The sequence below is a fragment of the Sycon ciliatum genome, chromosome 5 (genome assembly GCF_964019385.1).
Source record: "Sycon ciliatum chromosome 5, ocSycCili1.1, whole genome shotgun sequence".
Classification (NCBI taxonomy): domain Eukaryota; kingdom Metazoa; phylum Porifera; class Calcarea; order Leucosolenida; family Sycettidae; genus Sycon; species Sycon ciliatum.
The window spans coordinates 8,092,882-8,113,050 of record NC_088647.1 but is presented as its reverse complement, the minus strand read 5'-3'; the positions used below and the strand labels follow the sequence as shown (position 1 = coordinate 8,113,050).

General features: G+C 48.5%; 2 protein-coding genes across 2 annotated transcripts; one reads left to right on the top strand and one right to left on the bottom strand.

Annotated features, from left to right (window-relative positions):
• Positions 1–4,010: 4,010 nt before the first annotated feature.
• On the bottom strand, positions 4,011–10,892 carry LOC135817424 (uncharacterized). Its single transcript, XM_065330604.1, has 2 exons — positions 9,253–10,892; positions 4,011–5,483 (listed from the first exon to the last, which is right to left on the bottom strand). Exons 1-2 carry the CDS (start codon positions 9,808–9,810, stop codon positions 4,926–4,928), a joined length of 1,116 nt encoding a protein of 371 aa, XP_065186676.1. The 5' UTR covers positions 9,811–10,892; the 3' UTR covers positions 4,011–4,925.
• A 4,108-nt stretch (positions 10,893–15,000) lies between these two features.
• On the top strand, positions 15,001–16,383 carry LOC135816767 (uncharacterized). Its single transcript, XM_065329868.1, has one exon. It carries the CDS (start codon positions 15,001–15,003, stop codon positions 16,381–16,383), a length of 1,383 nt encoding a protein of 460 aa, XP_065185940.1.
• Positions 16,384–20,169: the final 3,786 nt, after the last annotated feature.

The window sequence follows — 20,169 nt, the reverse complement described above, 5'->3', positions numbered from 1 at the left end:
CACGTCTATGCTGTTTCGTGGTACATATTGAGTCGTAGGGAGAATCACATCTGGCATGGGTAATACGTTTTTGTAATAAATATGTCGATGCATGCAAACACTCTGCAATATGGTTGTCTGTCTCTAAATGACAGTACTGCTGCATACATTACTGTACGGCAGTGTACGCTATTATCAGATTATGATTCCTACTGAACCCCAGGGCTGGCATGCAGACAGCAACGTTGAGAAAGCACGCGTCATGGCCGATGCAGTGATGGGTGGATGACTGGATGTTAGCCGATGGGTGGATGTTAAAGGGAAACTGAACGCCAAAAATAAGTATGGCTTATCCGAAGGAGAATTGGGCACTGATTCCGATGAGCTATGTCTCGAGCCGATCAGAGAAGAGGAACTGTGTCAAATTTCATAAATAACACCTCCCATATTTGGAAATTGGCCTTGATGACGTGCGTACTGCTTAGCTGTCACCATGCTGTGCATGTTCAGCAGTGTAATTGAATGGAAGAAAACAATTACTTTGGTGTTTTGCAGCTCTGTTTCGTTCCCTGACGGTAACCAAATCTAGATGTAGGAATCTGTTGAGCAGGAGAGTGACACAATGTCTTCCCGAAGGCTGTCCAGGCTGCAGTGGTGATGAAGAAGACACGATCATCACCCCGAGATCGATCGTAGCGAATTGGAAAACTCATGGTGAATTTGCTTCCACTCCAAGGCAATGTCGAGGTATGAAGGGTGCTTGTACTGCCTTCCAAAGTGAAGAGGAGATGAACATGGCTTTGCATAGCTGTTGTTCTATGCCAACTTACCTACTCTTGCTGGTACCGTAGTGGCATATTGCAAATTTCGTGGACGAACAACTCTAGTCACTAGTGGCTAGTGAGCAACACTAACAGGTGAGATTTTTCAATTCGACAAAAATTGTTTTTGTTTGAGAACTGACAGTGGCAGTCATTAGACTCAGTAGGTGTCTTTGCTGCTTCTTTCCCTTCATTGGTAGAGTTGTGCTTGAATAATACAAGTGCTTGAAGTAAAATAAAATAAATAGAACATGTGGAACATAAATCTAATCAAGCATCAGTACATGTATTGCGAAGTTCAACTTCAAAGCACATGAAATCGTGACAATGATCACGAAGTTTATGTAATCAAGAGTACACCCTGTGTTCAACGAACACATACACACATGCTGTATTGCGCACACACATGTACACATGTGCGTGCACCTCCATCCCATCCCACAGACACACGCATGCAGCGCGCACATCCATACACATGTGCGTGTACCCCCCCCCCCCCCACACACACACATTCCTACCCATACACATGTGCATCCCCCCCCCCCCCACACACACGTGTGCACATACAGATACACAAACACACACGCACGAACACACACATAAGATACGTGTAAGTGTACATGGTCTTCCTGGTGCAGATGCTGAGCCAGCACAATAGAAAATACCTCCATCAAGATGCTTGATCAAGTGTTGTGATAATGGCACTGTTTGTTTGTTTTTACAAAGAATTGTGGGAAAGATTACAATGCATTATAATTCATAATTGTTCTTTGCCTTGTACTGTGCAGACCAGAATGCTTCGTTATCAACTCCTGGCTTTCCATCGGCATGGTGTTCAGCTGCAGCGGCATCTGGTCCGGGGAGTTCAAGTTGCTGGATGGCTGCACTGACACAGGATGGGTTTGCGTTGGCAATGCGATACGGCAGTCATCCCACATCACGAGCTACATGTTTATGTAATTTATATTGTCGCTTGTCCAGCAACGTCAAGGCTCTGCATGTAAACACAGGAGAACACCATAATACTACTCAGGGGATAATAATTTTGGATATCAATTTCGTGACAATTATTAGATTCACACAATATTCACAACGTATGCAACACGATGCTGTCTATTGACACTACTTCAAACTGAAGTGCTCACTACTCCTCTCCCGTTTTTATCTCCCTCTACCTTATGAATACTCTGCATTACTGGTTTCGTTTCTACCCTTTCCATTGCTGCCAGCTCCCGGTCTTTTTCAATGCACAGCACCACCTTGACAGTCATTTTTGTGATTTGATGTACACATACTTTGATGTTCAAATTCGAATTACATGATCAGATTTTTGTTCCACATTTTCTATTTATTTTTACTTCAAGCACAACCCTACCGATGAAGGGAAAGAAGCAGCAAAGACACCTACTGAGTCTAATGACTGCCACTGTCAGTTCTCAAACAAAAACAATTTTTGTCGAATTGAAAAATCTCACCTGTTAGTGTTGCTCACTAGCCACTAGTGACTAGAGTTGTTCGTCCACGAAATTTGCAATATGCCACTACGGTACCAGCAAGAGTAGGTAAGTTGGCATAGAACAACAGCTATGCAAAGCCATGTTCATCTCCTCTTCACTTTGGAAGGCAGTACAAGCACCCTTCATACCTCGACATTGCCTTGGAGTGGAAGCAAATTCACCATGAGTTTTCCAATTCGCTACGATCGATCTCGGGGTGATGATCGTGTCTTCTTCATCACCACTGCAGCCTGGACAGCCTTCGGGAAGACATGTGTCACTCTCCTGCTCAACAGATTCCTACATCTAGATTTGGTTACCGTCAGGGAACGAAACAGAGCTGCAAAACACCAAAGTAATTGTTTTCTTCCATTCAATTACACTGCTGAACATGCACAGCATGGTGACAGCTAAGCAGTACGCACGTCATCAAGGCCAATTTCCAAATATGGGAGGTGTTATTTATGAAATTTGACACAGTTCCTCTTCTCTGATCGGCTCGAGACATAGCTCATCGGAATCAGTGCCCAATTCTCCTTCGGATAAGCCATACTTATTTTTGGCGTTCAGTTTCCCTTTAACCCCTTCGCCAGCCCAGCTAGCAGGACTTGCCAAACGGGTTATCATGGTTATGCCTGCGGCGAGACTGCTCCGTGGTGAACCAGCGGTAAAGCAGCAACAGAGTGAGCATGCTGAATACATGTACAAGTCAATAGGGCGAGCACTCGGCCGCACAGCATCCAGGTAGACTGTGGCAGATCTTGCGTGTATGGTGCATGACTGGCGTCCTTTCAAGTAGTTTGCTGAGACCCCATGCAGCAGTATGCTGGATGACTGTACTACTGTGCCACTTGAGATAGATATATACCATAATTTCAAGCCTAGACTGTGACCTTCTAGTTTACATGGTTTATGAACAGACCAAAATCCCCCATGTGAGTAACATGTGAGTGATAACAGCCATAGTGCTTTGGCATGGCAGGGCAGCAAACCTGCCAATTATTTCTTTTTCTCTCTTTTTTTTATTGCAAATGCATACTGAGTAGTAAGCGGTTAAAGCTGTGTTCACAACTGGCGCGTGTACGCGTGAAACCACGCGTTTGTGCGTATTTTTGCTGGCTTTTGGGGCGTCATGCGTATGGATACGCGCCGAAATGGAAATTCCAGCAAGTTGGAATTTTCAGCGCGTATCAGGCGCGTACCAGCTTACATGCCAGTCACTTTGACTGGCGGGGTCCAAAAATTAGTACTCGAAGGTGTCGCACGTGCTGAATACGAATCGGATTGCTGTTTTTTGTGAAAGCTTGAGCGCGCGTATGGGCGCGCATGAACCGCAAGCGTACCGCGTCAACGCGCCAGTTGTGAACACAGCTTTAGCGTGAACTCGAGTCCTAAGTAAAGCCTCGCCAGTTCAGCCTAAGAAAACTCTGCCTGTTGAGCGGGTGGCCAGCAATGGCAGCCTGTGTGGACAGAGGAAGACCTCTAGAATGCTGTGTGCATTTTTACCGTGATGATGTTAGAAGATGAGAAACACCAGCCATTCCCAGCATTCCCGTTGCTTTCAACTCAGTGTCAAGCCTCGCACCGTACACCGAGTTGGCTGCTGCTCGCATTTCAAAAAACGCAATTCAATTCACTCACAATCTGCACCGGCGGTGAGCTGTGTGTTATCGACGGGAAACGTATTCAGCCAGCTGCCCTCAGCCTGTGCAGATCGCTTTGGGGCCATTGCACCATTTCCATTCTTCAGAGAAGAGTTTACAATTCAGTGCAGCACGATGGGCTGGTGCATGGTATACACTGAGCAGCACACTCAGCCTCATGTTACCATGGTTACGGGCTGTCAAACCATAAAAATTCACAGCGTGGAAAATGAAGGATAACATGGTCAAGCAGTAGATAAAAATGGAGGTGAAAATAGAACTGGATTGGGACGGGTTGAGAACATGCAATTTGCCTCGGTGACATGGCAACTTAGCGGCAATGGAATGCATGCAAGTCTGGGTGTGGACACACACACTCTCATAAATACATTATACAAGTAACAATATACATGCATGCATACGCATGCACACACACACACACACACACACACACACACACACACAGTGTGTGTTCCACACATAATTTAATGCTCTCTCTCTCTCTCCCTCTCTCACAAAAAAAAAAAAAAAAAAACACACACACACACACACACACACACCTCAGACCTCAGACATGCCCATCGCGGAAGCGATGATAGCGAACAGCTATGTTAGACATAGCAACTTGTGCTGGGATTACACCACACACACACACACACACACACACACACACACACGTGCGTGCACGCACACACACACACTCTCTCTCTCTCTCTCTCTCACACACACACACACACACACACCTGCAGGCACACATGTGCTTGTTCAATCGAGGTTCAGATGGATGGCAGGCCAGTGCTTGTGGCTAGCTCTACCCCATACAGATTCAAACCTCGATTTGCACAATCCACACCTGGCATGGTCTTGGAATCACTAAAACTTGTATAAATTATTGGAACCGTCAGCATCTCTGTTACATTGCTGGCTGGTTCCCTAGTCTACACCATGACGACCCGTGGGCATCATAGATCAACACCAGGTGGCATCTAATTTTCGTCCTCTAGCCGGCAACTCAACATGGGCTTGTCAGCAGTGGCGCTTTCAGCAGAGGCATCCCCATCCACCGACTCCTCGATCGTGTTCAGCTGCGCAGAAGTGGCAGCAGCAGCTGGAGGCGGCAATAGACACGTCCCGCCGGGACCAGGAATACACATCATGTCTGGTGCTGACTGATGGCGGGTCATGCGCGGCGAGTCACAAGCACTCTCAGGGCTCTCCGGTCGGCGCAAGCTACCCGTTCGGAGCGGGCCACCTGCCATCGCCGTCGCCCAGGAATCGGGGACATCTTCAGGTGCGCTTGCCTCGGCCGCCGTTCTCTTGGAACCTGCCTGATGCCGCAGTGCCTGTGGTGACCTCGGTGAACATTCACGCTGTGTGGCTGGGTCTCGGTACACTTGCCTGAGGCTGCGGGCCGGGCGGCAATTCATTGATACATCATTCTGGGAGACGCGGCGATCCCGATAACTAACTTTCAACCCCGTAATGGCAGCTTCCAGGTCGTCTAAGCGACTCTGGGTTTCTGCCTGTTGTTGCTCGAGAGTATGCTGTGCGAGAGCAGAACAAGACAATACACACACACACACACACACAATCAGCACATCACTCATCAGGGGCGGATCCAGGAGGGGTTCCAGGAGTTCCGCGGAACCCCCTAAATTTCGTAAATGTACTACTGGCACCCATATGCGTGTTCATGTACATGTATCAGATATTCAGTTTTGACTATACTGGAACCCCCATGTAGAGATCGCTGGATCAGTCGCTGCACATGGACACTGTGAAACGGTGGTGCCATACATGTATACCCGAGGCAGGTCATCATTAGCCCTTGTTGGATAATACCGCAGAGCTATTGGTAGAATTTGGCACTTTTTCTGGTATATTTCATCATGCGGCATGTTTGATACATGGACGAAGAAGAAGATCAGAATTCTAGTAATTGCCCGCCATAAGCTTGGTATGGTTCCACCAATTATTATTTCACTGTTCTTCGATAAATGCAACTATCCACGACTGTAACAACTTGGGATAATAAGTAGTCAGAAAGTGCGATAACAGAGCACAAAACTGACTGCTACTGAGACATTTGAATGTCTCAGTAACAGTCAGTTCAAGTTGTGCCCTGTTATCACACTTCCTAACTGCGCATTATCTTGTTACAGTCGTGGATAGTTGTTTCATAACTCGTTTCCATGTGATTTCTTCTATTTTAATTGTATGCATTGCCTCAGTATCCGGGCCACTACAAAATGTCTTCCTTTCTTTCCCGTTTGCATCTTTCCCCCAAACAATAAATAATTATTCATTTTGGTTTCGAAAAGGGGAAAGATCAGAAGAAAAGATTGACTGTCACCACCGGAACTCACGCCAGCCACCTTCCCTTTACTTTAGGCTACTGTGTAAGTACAAATTTTCGTTTGGAAATTAACTTTCGCTATACTGTACTCAGTAGACATGGTTAGCATTTTCCCGTTCACGCTATTTCGACGGTCGGCGTGTAGAGGGCGAGTCTACTGTTTTTGATGTGTTTTCGAGACACGGTTAGCATGGTTAGCAGTTCGGCTCTCCGAGTCCCGACTCCAGACGCAACGATAGACGTGTGAGGTAACCCTAGTTGGAATCTTACCGTTTCGTTATCCCGCTAAAAAGAGCTTTCTATCGTCGAAACGGTACCAAACCGACGGTATTTTTGGGTTTGGGGTAAGAGTACCGTTGGATCTAGCGCGTGAACAAAAAACGGTGCAGGCCTACCGCCGAAAATAGCGTGAACGGTAAAATGCTAACCATGTCTAGTATTCGTTAGGGGGCACGAAATAACTAAAGTTTGTACGAGTACCAAACTAAAGTTTTTATTCTGAACGTTCGGGGTGACAGACCTCGACCAAAAACGAAGTTTAGTGCATAACAAGCCTGCTGCCAGTGCTGGTGGAGTGATCAAACGAAAGATGTCGTGAACGAAACATTTGTACTTATAGTTATACAGTAGTTTAGACCAGCAACGCTCTAACTGCCTATGGAGCTATGAATGATGTACTGAAGTAGCTGTCATCCCACCAGAGACCGTTCAACACCCTCCTCAGACTTCAAAGCTCACACTGAACATACTGGTGGGACGCAGCCCTCACTGTCCCCACACACTTCAAGCTCAAACTACTAGTGTACATGTATGATTGTACAGAAGAACACAGGGAGTCCCAATTATCATACGGTATCAAAATAATTCTAATTTAGCAACAAGGAGAACTAGATTCGCTGAAAGCACTCCCTATAAACTAGTCCTCCTTTTTTGATGATAAGTAGAAGCATAGTCATTGTAGGTTTGCAGTGTACTCACTGATCAGCTCAGTGCAGCTCATGTCTGCTGCATGCCTAGTAGATCTACAAGTACCAAGACCCAAAAAGCAAGAGTACAATAACCCCTGAACCCCTGAACTCTTGCTAGCTAGTACAGTAGACCTACACGTAGTCCGCAAGGAGGTTAGGTATGATTTGTCATAAGGCCACCCTTTGTTAATTCATTGTTTAACGTCCTTTTTTTCGCGAAAAGGTACGCGGGAGGGCGGAAAAAAAACAAAAGCCCATTCCAAAAACTGGAAACCCCAATCAAACATTTTGACCAGTAAAGCATGTGATATATACAATATTTCTGGGTCTAACGGCACTTGCAGGCATAGAACAACACTCTTTGATGGTACATTGGAGCACATGCCTGATGAATCCAACAAAACAGGTACATAGCATGGAGTTAGCATGTCATGCATTCATTACATCAGCATACTAGTTATACCAGATCTTGGTCAAGTTTTCGCTGCCTATTCGCTCTGGCTGGCCCTGCCTCTATCAGTAAAATCAAGAGTACATGGTTTATGTACTCTTGGTAAAACATCTTGTACACTAAAGGATTTAAAAAAAGTTCAACATGAAGCTTGAGTTCTAGCAATAACTGCTAATTCTTCATTCAGATTTGTTTCTCTTTGCCTCGCCCTGTGTAGCCTGTAGGTTATTCACGTATTGCCTCTTTGTTTTATTTTGTCATTTGGCATTGTTTTTGCTTACTGCCATGGCTGGTTATCGCCCCCCCCCCACACACACACATAGTGGCCTACCACGACTACCGGTATGTTCCCTGGCCACGGCCTGTGACAGGGAGGGTGAAATAAATACAGCACTCAACCAAGTACACGCACAAGTAGTGTGCAGGCAGTAGTGGAGCAGAGTGCCATGGTTCAATGATCCAGAACATAGTAATAATACTTAGCTCTAACAGCAACGGGCTCTATTCTCTACCTCAGGGGGGGAGGGGGGCGGCACCCACACACACCACCGCTCAACAGGTGTGTAGGAGGGACTGTGTCTAGTCTAGGAAGGTCGCATCCACTGTCACATGTATTATGCAAGCAGCAGCTATCATGCAAGCTTGAAGCTACCTCTAGCCTAGGTCTCTAGTAGTGGTACTACTAGTCTAGGCACTACTCACTCTATCTGGTGGAAACAGTCATGGCAAGTACTGCTACAGGCGGCTACAGCCTTACCAGTCATGTCAGACCAAGGCCACCAATGCTCAAACTCTTTATCTCTGTCTAAACTCACTGTCTAAACTACAACCAGCACACCAGCATGCTTTTGTGTCCTACCTTGCACTTGACTCAAGCTAAAAATTAATGTTGACATTCAGCGCACCGGCGACGAGACAGCTATGGATCATGTCATGCCATGATGATACAAAGACGTTACGGTTAGGCATGCTACAACACATGCGATACTACAAGTGTAAATTAATTGTCAATACTCACACAGCGCTGCGATGCCAATGGCACAACCAAGTCCTTCTTTGCTGTTGCTCGAAACTCTGCCTGACACTAGTACAATGTAACAGCAAAGCCGGACTTGGCTCAATACTAAGTGTGCGAGTATTTTACTGCTGCCTGCCCTGTCCGCCGGCCATCGCACACAGCAGGAGCATGATGTAACTGTTACTTGTAAAGTTGTTAGAATGTCATTATTATGACACCTAGTACCTAGTACCTGTCTACAATAATGTAGTGGTATTTAGTATAAAAGAAAGAAATAATTGTGTGTTGCTGCCTAGGTTCGAGATTGCGCTATTCCTCTCGACTTGAGTTGACACTTGACTCAATGACTGATTCAAGTCAGCGGCGGAAAGCGCAAGAAGCCATCCAGGGAGCAACACACAGTTACTCAATTATCGCCATGCCTCTTATTTTTCTAGTACATGTACATTGTAAAAACTACAATTTTAAAAATAAAAGTATTGCCAACAGAGAGACAGTCATGTACATACACGTCACTTACGATTCCCGCCATGAGCGCGCTAATCCCACCGCCAGCCATGTTGTCGGGGTTGCCTTGACCACCTGAATCCAAGCCTGAATCCATGGCTAAAAAACTAAAAGGCGAGGTTGGCGAAGGCGGTGGACCCGGCGGATATTCAGCCTTGATCTCATACTCATAGTCACAAGGGAAAGGACTATACCGAGCTTGAGTACTGCTGAGCTTGCTGGGTGAGCTGGACTGCTCAGCCTCAAGGAAACTTCGTTCATCTTGAACAAGTAAGCAAGAACAACTCACCGATTCATTTTCTAAGGCGCATTGAATGGGACTTCTGCTGGGACTTCTGCTGCAACAGCTCGTCCCAGATGAAGCTTGAGCCGTCGGTGGAGTCTTCTCTCGCGCGACAGCCATTGCCACGGGTGTTATGCTGGTATCGCTACCGGTAGCAGAAGACAGACATGCACCTCGGTGGAAACGCGGGCAGTGCAAAGACGTGCTTTGAGTTTGGTGGTCTCTTGTGCATTGTAAATATACAGGTGCAGGTGAGGTGGAGCTGTGCGCGTCAGCGGAAAGAACCATGCCGGCTGATGTCTTCGGCTAGCGCCCACAATGCTGCAGTGTGTACAGTAGGCTTCCTGAAGTTGCGAGCAAGCTGCGCTGCGCGCGTCGACTCTCGTCGCACTAAGCACCGAGAAGAGTGTTGCCTTTATAAGCACGGAGTCCTGGCCTACTACCACGCTAATGACGTTCTGAAGGGTGAACTGGAACCACCATTGGAGCCACCTTAATAATGGCCCTTGGACTGAGTGTGCAAGAACTAGTTTCTTCAGAAAAACTCAAACTCTTTGAAAGCCCGCAGCTGGTTGCAACTGGCGTGTTTCAGTTCGAAGCCGCTTCGTGACAGGAGTCTCCCTCTGAACACTACTGGTATTGAATACTTCAGTCTGCGTTTGTGTCCTCCTGCTCGCAACTGAAAAAGCCTGAGCTGTAGGCGGTGTAGAAGACCTGCTGAGCTGAGAGGGCGGTTGACTTGGCAGGATAGACTACTGAGGAAAATGATGAGGCACGCACGCAGCGTAGTCTCCTGTATCGCGCGCAGATTCGTCACGGGCAGTTAGACATGTTGAGCTGAGAGGGCGGTTTACGTGGCAGGATAGACTAAGTAGATCTACTGAGGAAAATAATGAGGCACGCAGCGTAGCCTCCTGTATCGCAGATTCGTCACGGGCAGTTAGATTCTAGGTATTTACTAGCTTATCTACCGAGCAGTGGACAAGAGGCGCTAGGCGCTCGGCATTCCCCGCCTGAAATACATGCTCGTAGCTGTCAAGAGCAGGACAACTCGCAGCACCCTGGCATGCCTGGAAGGACTCCCTAGCGATGTCCTGACTCACTCCATCCACCAGCAGTCAGCACCCATCGCATCACGAGCAAGGGAAACACAACGGTTACGTGCATAGCAAAGCTAGCTGTCAGAAGAAGAGCACGGGGCGCCGGGCCTAGGCTGCAGCACAAGACTTTGAGGTCACTAGACTCTCTAGTCACTAGTCACTACATAGATGTACGAGGTGGATCCACATTGTTATTGTGCATGCTTGTCGTACTCAGTCACTACTAAAATTTAATAGTACTAATACATGTACAGTAATAGTAGCTGTTTCGAGTCTTTCGACTGATTGCGTCAAAGTTTCTTCGAGACCTTTATATTTATAACATACTTGAAGTAATTATTTGAAGGTCTCATCCACGGTGCTCAGTGTGCCCGAATCATTGACTTTATGCATACTATTTTAATGCATATTGACTGTACATGTATTACGGTCTGCATGTTGCACAGGTACACTGTATTGTACTGTTGTGGACATGGAAATCCGGTCGCACGTCTAGCGGGCCCAGGGTGCACGGTGCTGGCAGCCGTGGATAAGCGGTACACGCATGCATTTTATGCGCTGCAGCGCGCTAGCGCTAGTCGCATCGGATCGGATCACCATGTGCCCTGCACGCATCGTTCTGTACGCGCTGAGGGCGCCGGCCCTGGTCAATTGACCGGATTTCCATGTCCACGACAGTATTACTACCTGTCTTGTGCACTTGCACATCCGCGCACTCGCTAGCAGGTGGCACCGTGTGAACACCGGACCAGCAAGCACTGTCTGGCAAGATGGTGCAAGTCTGTCACATGCCAGCATGCTGTCAACAGTTTTACATACATGGTCAAACCGAGCCTACTCACCCTAGCCACGCACTGGCACGGTGTCGGTATGCTGATTATGCAGCGAATATTTCTAGAAATATGCACATTCTACTTCCATATCGACCTATACAATCATGTACATATACATGACATGACATGTATTATGTCTGTGTATGAGGCGAGAACAGGGATTTCGGAGATTACAGACTACTGTACTCAGTACTGTATAGTGTACTTCAGAGTTCAGTTTCAGGGTGGGGTTCTATGTTTACTTACTAGTACTGTAGTACTACACAGTACACTAGTCGACTAGTCTACAGTCTACAGTCTACATGTACTCACCGCCACAGCACAGATTCAGTAGTGTCAGTACTTCACACTGGCAGGCGCTAGGCAGGCTGCAGCGCAGATGCGCGAGTGACCATGATGACAGCGATAGGAGATCCCCCTGGTGAGCTGATATCACGATAGGCGTTAGCCTTTTACGGGAAACGAAGAGTATTCACGCTACCACTGGCACTGAAATCATAATAAAATATGTTTATTGAAGTCAAGAGCAAGTAAGTCCGGACCTCACCTACTTGCATGCGTCTATCGACAGCCAAATGAGCCAGTCGCCAACTGGACTCGGATAGAGCTAGAGCAAGAGCTTGAGCGGGCGTCCCAAGTGACACCGTCGATGACCCTACTGGGTGACTTCAACGCAAATGTATGCCAAGGTAGTCATCAGGTGCGCCACTTGCTTGATCTCTGCGACGTATATGGCCCGAAAAATCACGTTATCTCCCCAACACGTGTCACACCAGAGCATCCCCATGGGAACTGTGATCGACCCACCAACGTCTAGTCTCCGCTTGCAGTGTTATTCCCTGTGACATCAGCGACCATTTCCTGGTGAGAGGCTGAGAGCGCATCTCCATCTCCTCACTGCGCAAACTACTAGTCGTGCACTTCGCATCACTCGCCATCTACTACTAGTAGTACCCCGGATGGACTTCGAGTCTTTTCGGCATGACCTCATCGCAGCCAACTATGTTACTTGTAATTGTATGCATTTGCACCTGGATCCGACGTACACCAAATGTGGCACCAGTGGCATGGATGGTTCATGGACGTGCTGGACAGGCGCTAGGCATGCTCCGCAGATTCCTACAAGTCAGAGGAAACGGCCATCAAACCCGCCCTGGTCGGATAGAGACTTGTTCCAGCTAAATCAGCGGAAAATCCGACTCCACAAGAAATGGCTCGCGAACAAAGGGGACTGGGCGGCACATCAGGACTTCAAGCGAGCCAGATCTGCATGCTGAAATGCGTACCGCAGAAAACGCAATGAGTACTTCCGCACCCAGTGCAGTGAGAATAACTCTAATTCTCGTCAAATGTGGTAGGTTATCAATCAGGTCACAGGACGAAGCCGTCAACACCAGGAGCCCGCATGCCCTAGTAACCACCGCGTTCCACAAGGTTATCACGGACACCAACCGGCCGCAAAGTCTCCAGATACCAAGCGGACCACCACCACAGCAATGCCTCATCTCCTTCCCGCTGGCTACTGTCAGGGAAGTTGAGCGGTTACTACGATCAATCAACACGACCAAGGCCACAGGAAGTGACGACATACCCGGTTTTTATACTGAAACATAGCGCTGATATCCTTGCCCCTTCACTGGTCACACTGTTTAATGCGTCCCTGTCCAGCGCCGACCAGCGGGGAAGTGCCCAGAGATTTCAAGCTATCAAGACGCTCTCGTCAGGTTTATGTGAAGGCGGTCATAATGCCCGACCTGCTTTATGGCTCCTGCTGCTTTTCAGCCGCAATGCGAGAGGGTCAACTGAAACGACTGCAAACCGCGCAAAACAGAGCCATCCGCTGTATCGATGGCAACCCGCCCCGGACAGCCATGCAGCCGCTGCTCACTGCTCACTCCCTGTACCGTGTCAGCGAGCTCTACAGGCAGAAAATATTGATCACCATCTGGCGGTGCATCCACGCCCGCACCAGCCCTGTGCTCGTCCAGCTTCTGACCCCGGCACAAGGCACCCCTAGGGCCCTAGCCTAGGCCCTAGGCCCCTATCCGCCATCAGCAGTCAACATGGTCTACTACAGTCAAATCTGTCGTAAGCGACCGCCCCTTGGTGCAAGAAAAAGCGGTCTCTTACGGCAGATGGTCTCTTACGGCAGATGTATGGTAAGTCCGGCATACCGGGCATGCACATAATTATGCTTCCATGTACGCAAATCGACGAGAATAATGCGATTTTTCATATCATTTTATTGGATATTGGGGCGCACTTGGAAGACAGCGCATTTTCACACCTTGCATGCAGTTGACAGCACACTGGCAAGTACAGTTTCGCACCTGACTGAACGACTTATGTGGGCTGCGGTCGCTTACAGCAGATTTGAATGCAGCCACCGTGCATGAAATCGCGGTCGCTGGTCGCGCACAGCAGATGGTCGCTCTGGACAGATCAATTTGTATGTGAAACCGTCGGTGAACGGAAAATCGGTCGCCAACGGTAGATGGTCGCCTACAGCAGAGGTCGCTAACGGCAGATTTGACTGTAGTACTAAGCCAGGCTAACCGTAGCCGCCGCTGCGGTCAGCGGAGATTTGCTGTTGCTGGTGCTCTGCTAGCATCATGCTGTGGAACGCTCTCACTGGTGAGGTCCACACAATTACCCTGCTACCTGAGTTTAAGCATGCATGTGTACCATATGATGCCTGTAGGGAGTAGTTCGAGTTGCTGCTGATCGCTCTGCTCTCCCTCCCCGTGCAGTTCAGTAATCCTCACGTAGTATCACAGATACATGTACATCGTATTCTCTCTCTCCCCTCGTTTACTCGCAGTTATTAGTATCCTATTCTCTATCTACATGTATGTGCTTCCAAAAAACACATTCCGCCACAGACAACACGAGAAGGACACCCGCCTATCGCAGTACGTCTGGACCAAAAAGGATGAAGGGAAGGCATGCAGCATTCAATGGGCGGTACACCGCAGAGCAGCGGCCTACAGCAACAAAAGCAAAAGGTGCAACCTGTGCCTGGCGGAAAAATTGGCAATCGCGCAAGCACCCAAGCACCTCTCTCTAAACAAAAGGAGTGAGCTTGTGTCGAAGTGTCGCCATGAGAATAGGTACTACCTTCGGAACTTTAAACCAGCTACAGCCATCACCTAATTGAGTAAGAGACAACCAGCTCCAGTGGTTGTCACCTTTCACCACTTGCTGTCATTCACGCTTTGCACTGCCGCTATTTACACTTTGCTTTGTGAGGATATAAACCAATACTGATCCAGATTTCCAATTACTGTTTTCTGATGATCGCTTAGTGCGTGAAACTCTGAGTAAAAACACTTCCTCTGTCCTCCTATTGTTTGTATGTGCTTCCATAGCTTTTACTATGTTCTTCCATAGCCACTTCTAGGCTAAGCCTTCGCCGTCATTTTATTGGGTCGTCATCCCGTTTGAATGTGCGAAGTGAAATAAAAACCAACCAAACCAACAAGCTAGCCCACGTCACACCCCTGTTCAAGGCCGGAGACCCATCCGTGCCCACAAACTACCACCCTATGTCGCTGTTACCCGTGATCTCTAAGCTACTCGAAAAGCTGGTGCAGAAAGCCATCAACCAGTATGTACTATCATCCGGGTTATATGGCGCGGCTGCATACTATGGCCTCACAACGAACAGTGGAAAACGACTGCTGGAGACAGCTTACAACCAGTGCCTCCGCGTCGCTACAGGATGTGTGCCTTCTACACCACTGACCAAGCTCTACGAGGTTGCAGGTGCTCCGTCCCTGCATACAAAGATCACACGCCAGGCTGGGAATTTGGCCAATATTGCTCTTCGTCACAGCACCCCAACCCCTGCTCGCACCGTTCTCTCCGCTCGGGTTCCTCAACGCATACGCCAGGACAAGACCACTTGGCAACAGTTAGCCCAGGAGACTTTGCCTACTCAGCAATTTCTCCCGCTGCCTTCGCGACCACCGCCATGGGCAAAGGTGGAGAACTTGACGATCCACATCACTGACTGCAGCAGAGATGATCCCCCGCATGTCCGGTTGTCTGCAGCCCTGGAGTGCCTGGACAAGGTTTCCTCTCTTTGTGCTCAATCTCAGTCATATGAAGTCTGGACAGATGGTAGTGTCACTGATGAGGGTACAGGAGGAAGTGGCTATCTTGTCATCAAAGTCACTGATGGCCAACGCTCTGAAGTGTGCAGTGGAAGCGATCCTGCAGGCGTGGTAGCAACTTCCTTCACCGCCGAGGTAACTGCAGCAGTGGCTGGTCTCTCTGCGGCAGAAGATCTACTTACGGCTGGCCTCACCAACACAGATGGTCAACCCTCGCTGCCAGACCTCATCCTCGTTACGGACAGTCGTTCGTTGACTGATTCTGTTGCCGGCGATCCGTACCGTATGAGCCCAGATACGATTCCTGTGTTTGAGGCTATCAAGAGCATTAGCCAGCTTGTTACCAGCATCCACCTTGTCTGGGTTAGCAGTCACTGTGGCTTATTCCTCAATGACAAAGTAGATCGCCTGGCTGCGGCTGGTACCCAGGTTCCCCAGGGTCACGTCCGTCTTCCAGTGCAAGCCACCAAGACTGCAGTCCGCAAGGCAACACGGTACCCACCACCATTGCTCGACACCAAGAAGCTCGGTGACCTTCGGACACGGAAAGCGTCCTGCAAGCTGAACCAGCTGATGACCGGCCACTGTAGTCTTCTGAATGGCTACCTCCACCGCATTGGAGCTGCACACTCGCCTCACTGTGTCTTCTGCCCTGGCGTCGTCGAGGATGCAATGCACTTCCTTTTCGACTGCCCAGGAAGAGCACAAAGCCGCCACTCTGCAGCTCTTCAGTCGTCTTCATCCGTCAGTCAAGCTGTAGCCGAGTCTCCCTACAATATTGCACGATTCTTGCAGTTGGAGAAACTGCTATGAAGTTTCGAACACAGTCTTGAAACACGATACATGATGAATTGCTGCTATTATTATGAGAACTCTCATTACACTGGTATGCGGTATTACCTTCCACATAGTCATTAGTCTAGCATGGCGTCATATATTTGTCTCAATTCAGTGTTTTCCGAAGAATAATAAAAAAAATAAAAAGCCCTCGTTGACTTCGTCGACCCAGCTCTCCCTAACACCCAGTTTGCATTCCGCCCTGGACACTCGATCGAAGATGCGCTGGCACTGCTCTCGGACACCGTCCTCCAAGCCCGAGACAATAGTTCTGTTGTAGCAACATGCCTGTTAGATATGAGTAAAGCCTTTGACAAGGTGAAGCATGCCACCCTCGTCCAAGACTTGTTCAGCATCCCTGAAATGGTTTCGGGACTATCTGTCTGGGCGCCATCAACGCGTTCTTATGGGCTCCCAACTCGGCAGAACTGTACCGTGCACTTGTGGTGCGCCGCAGGGCTCTGTACTAGGACCCATGCTGTTCTCCATATACACCAGAGATGTCCCCTCTGAATCTGCGCCGGCATCATCACTGCAGTTTGCGGATGACATCGCCCTGACATGTACAAGACGGACAGCGCAAGAGGTGTCTGATGCGCTCAGCTTGCCGGTTACCTCCCTCTCAAGTTTGCTGGACGCTCGTGGTCTTGTATTAAATGCAAAGGAGAGCAATGTATTGGTTTTTACCAGCAGCAGTGGGCAGCAGCCGGACATGGTTGTACGCTGTCGAAATGATGTCCTTCCGCACACCACCAGTGCGAAATACCTCGGCATCTTGATCGATAAACGAATGGCCTGGCAACCGCAAGTTGACCGGTGCATCTCACGCACTGCTAGGAAGATAGTCTGTGGTAGTCTGTGGCGGGCGTGACGCTGCCTCACTCTAGCTAGTCGAAGCAAGTACACGTGTACTTCCTATCTGCCATCATGCCGGATTTGATATATGGATCGTCAGCATATGGCTCCGGCTTGACCCACAACCAGCTAAACCGCTTGCAGGTGGCCCAAAACCGCGCAGCAAGGGCGGTGTTCGGACGACAACGATTTACCAGGGCCAGTGACCTCTTGGAGAGGCTCTCTGTTATCGCGTGGACGAGGTATATCGCCAGAAACTGCTCGTGATGGTATGGCGGTGGGTTCATAACCGTGCCAGTCCTGCTCTGCAGGCACTGTTTGGTCGCAACTGCGGAGCAACTCGCCTTCAGCGCAGTCTGGGCCTGCAACAACCAATAGCCAGAAGCCGAGCAGGCCAATGCCGACCGGCATCTCGCGGTTGCCTGTTATGGAACCATATACCTGACACGGTGCGAGCCATGGGCAACATCTCAGCATTCCGCCGAGCTGCCATTCCCTACACGTTGTAGACTGCTACACAGTTGGTCATACCATGGTATTCAGTACCCACGAACTTTGCACAGCCGATAATGTGATAATGTACCGTGGTGCATGCACCGATGGTACCACCACTTCGTAGACTGCCTCCCGTTCATTTCTGTGCTCCTGCCTTTATTCTCGTCAGCTGTGTACTTCAGCAGTTCAATTCTGTGCTCCAGTCCTCTTTATTCTCGTGAGCTGTGTACTTGTTTTGCTGTTTGTTTGGTGTATTTGAATTCGCACAGTAACCGTGTACTTCAGCTATTCTCTCCTCCCTCTTCTGAATTTCACTCTCCGCTGGCCTTATCTCCTCCCATCCCCTTACATTGTATTGGGCCTCCGCAGCTCCCCCCCCCCCCTCCCACCACCACCACCACCCCACGCACACACTACATAATAATAGTCATTGTCACATAGCACAACTCAACCATTCGCTACCCTGTTATTGAGCACTCCTGCTCGATTGGTCTCGCGAATCCAAATAAAATCAATCAATCAATCAATCACCTAGCCTGGTAGTACATGTACATGTATGTGCAAAACAAGAACATGGACTGATAATTATAATGATGGAGCCATGACTCGGAAATGACGAAGTCGCGGACTGATTTCATTCACACCTCACTGCACTGACTGGCGCTGGGCTTGGATGTCTTTTTGCGGTCTCTTCCTGTCAACGTATCTACGATGATGTCAAACCGTGCGTCCAGGACTGCAGGATAGGCTATGGGGTGTTGATGGTTTCGTGGCTATAGACTAGTATGGCCATTGCAGAATGCTGCATCGCTATCCTCCATGCACTCCATGTGCTACCACTACTACGAGTACTACTAGTCCTACATGTACATGTAGCTCGAGCAGCCATACAATGTACTTGAGCTTCTGCTAATGCCACGAGTATGGCTATAAGTGACTCTGCCGCCTAGGCTATGGCTTGTCTTGCGTGCGTGTGGCATGATTAGTTCGGAGTTCGAACATAAAAGACGTTTCGCATCACTGAATTCATGAAGTGAAGTGACGCCTGGTGCAGCGGCCAGCGCAAGGGGGAGGTGCAGTTTGAAGCATGCCCGTTTTACATGTACATGTACATGTAGATAAATGTCATCGTAGCTAACTGTGCATGTACTTTGCACTAGCCATGCATGGTAGTGACTACCGCAGTACTGGTGATGCGTCCCATCTCATTCCGCAATCTTGCCATGTTGGTGTGAAACTGTTTTGGTATGCTTGGCGGATATCCGTATCGGGCCTTCACCTAACATAACTTTTGTAAACATTCACCAATGCAGTTACGGGTAAACTATGATTCGTATGAACAGCTAAGCCATGCAGCACTACCACAGTTCAACTGTATTGTAATAATTATGAATTTAAACAATAGGAGGACAGAGAAAGTGTTTTTACTCCGAGTTTCACGCACTAAGCGATCATCAGAAAACAGTAATGAGAAATCTGGATCAGTATTGGTTTATATACTCACAAAGCAAAGTGTAAATAGCTGCAGCATGGCGCAAGTCTAAAAGTTGTGAATGGCGGCAGTGCAAAGCGTGAATGACTGCATCATGAGACAAATCCAAACGTAAAAGTGTGAATGACAGCAGTGGTGAAAGGCGACAACCACTGGATCCGGTTGGCTCTTACTTAATTAGGTGATGGCTGTGGATGGTTTGAAGTTCCGAAGGTAGTACCTATTCTCGTGGCGACACTTTGACACAAGCTCACTCCTTTTGTTGAGAGAGAGGTGCTTAGGTACTTGCGCGATTGCCAATTTTTCCGCCAGGCACAGGTTGCACCTTTTGCTTTTGTTGCTGTAGGCCGCTGCTCCGCGGTGTACCGCGCATTGAATGCTGCATGCCTTCCCTTCATCCTTCTTGGTCCAGACGTACTGCGATAGGCGGGTGTCCTTCTCGTGTTGTCTGTGGCGGAATGAGGATCGGTGGTTAACTTATGGTAGCGTTGTTTGAATGTTGTTGCTGTTAATCCAGTATACTCCTTCTTCTCCATATCTGCGGTGACTCTTGCCTTATACACGATGCTCTCCGTTAGACACGCTCCGTCCAGTGGACATGAGTCTTTCGCCCGATCTTCCTTCACTGCTTCATTGTCATTGAGCTACGACACCATGCCAGCAGGTACATGTGTATGCCGTCCAGTGGACATGAGTCTTTCGCCCGATCTTCCTTCACTGCTTCATTGAGCTACGACACCATGCCAGCAGGTACATGTACATGTACAGTATGCGGTGCACTCTGCAGCCTTCGTCTACAGCCATGTATGAACAGCGGAATCTGCGACTATTCTGCGTATCATTATACATGAGTCATTGAGTGTACATCATAGTGCGCATGTGGTATACAATGTACATGTTATTGTAATTGTATAATGTCA

Coding starts and splice junctions, on each gene's coding strand:
- LOC135816767 (XM_065329868.1), top strand. CDS start 15,001: ATGTCGCTGTTACCCGTGATCTCTAAGCTACTCGAAAAGCTGGTGCAG.
- LOC135817424 (XM_065330604.1), bottom strand. CDS start 9,810: ATGGTTCTTTCCGCTGACGCGCACAGCTCCACCTCACCTGCACCTGTA. Junction 5,484..9,252: donor GCGCGCTCATGGCGGGAATC/GTAAGTGACGTG, acceptor GCTCTCGCACAG/CATACTCTCGAGCAACAACA.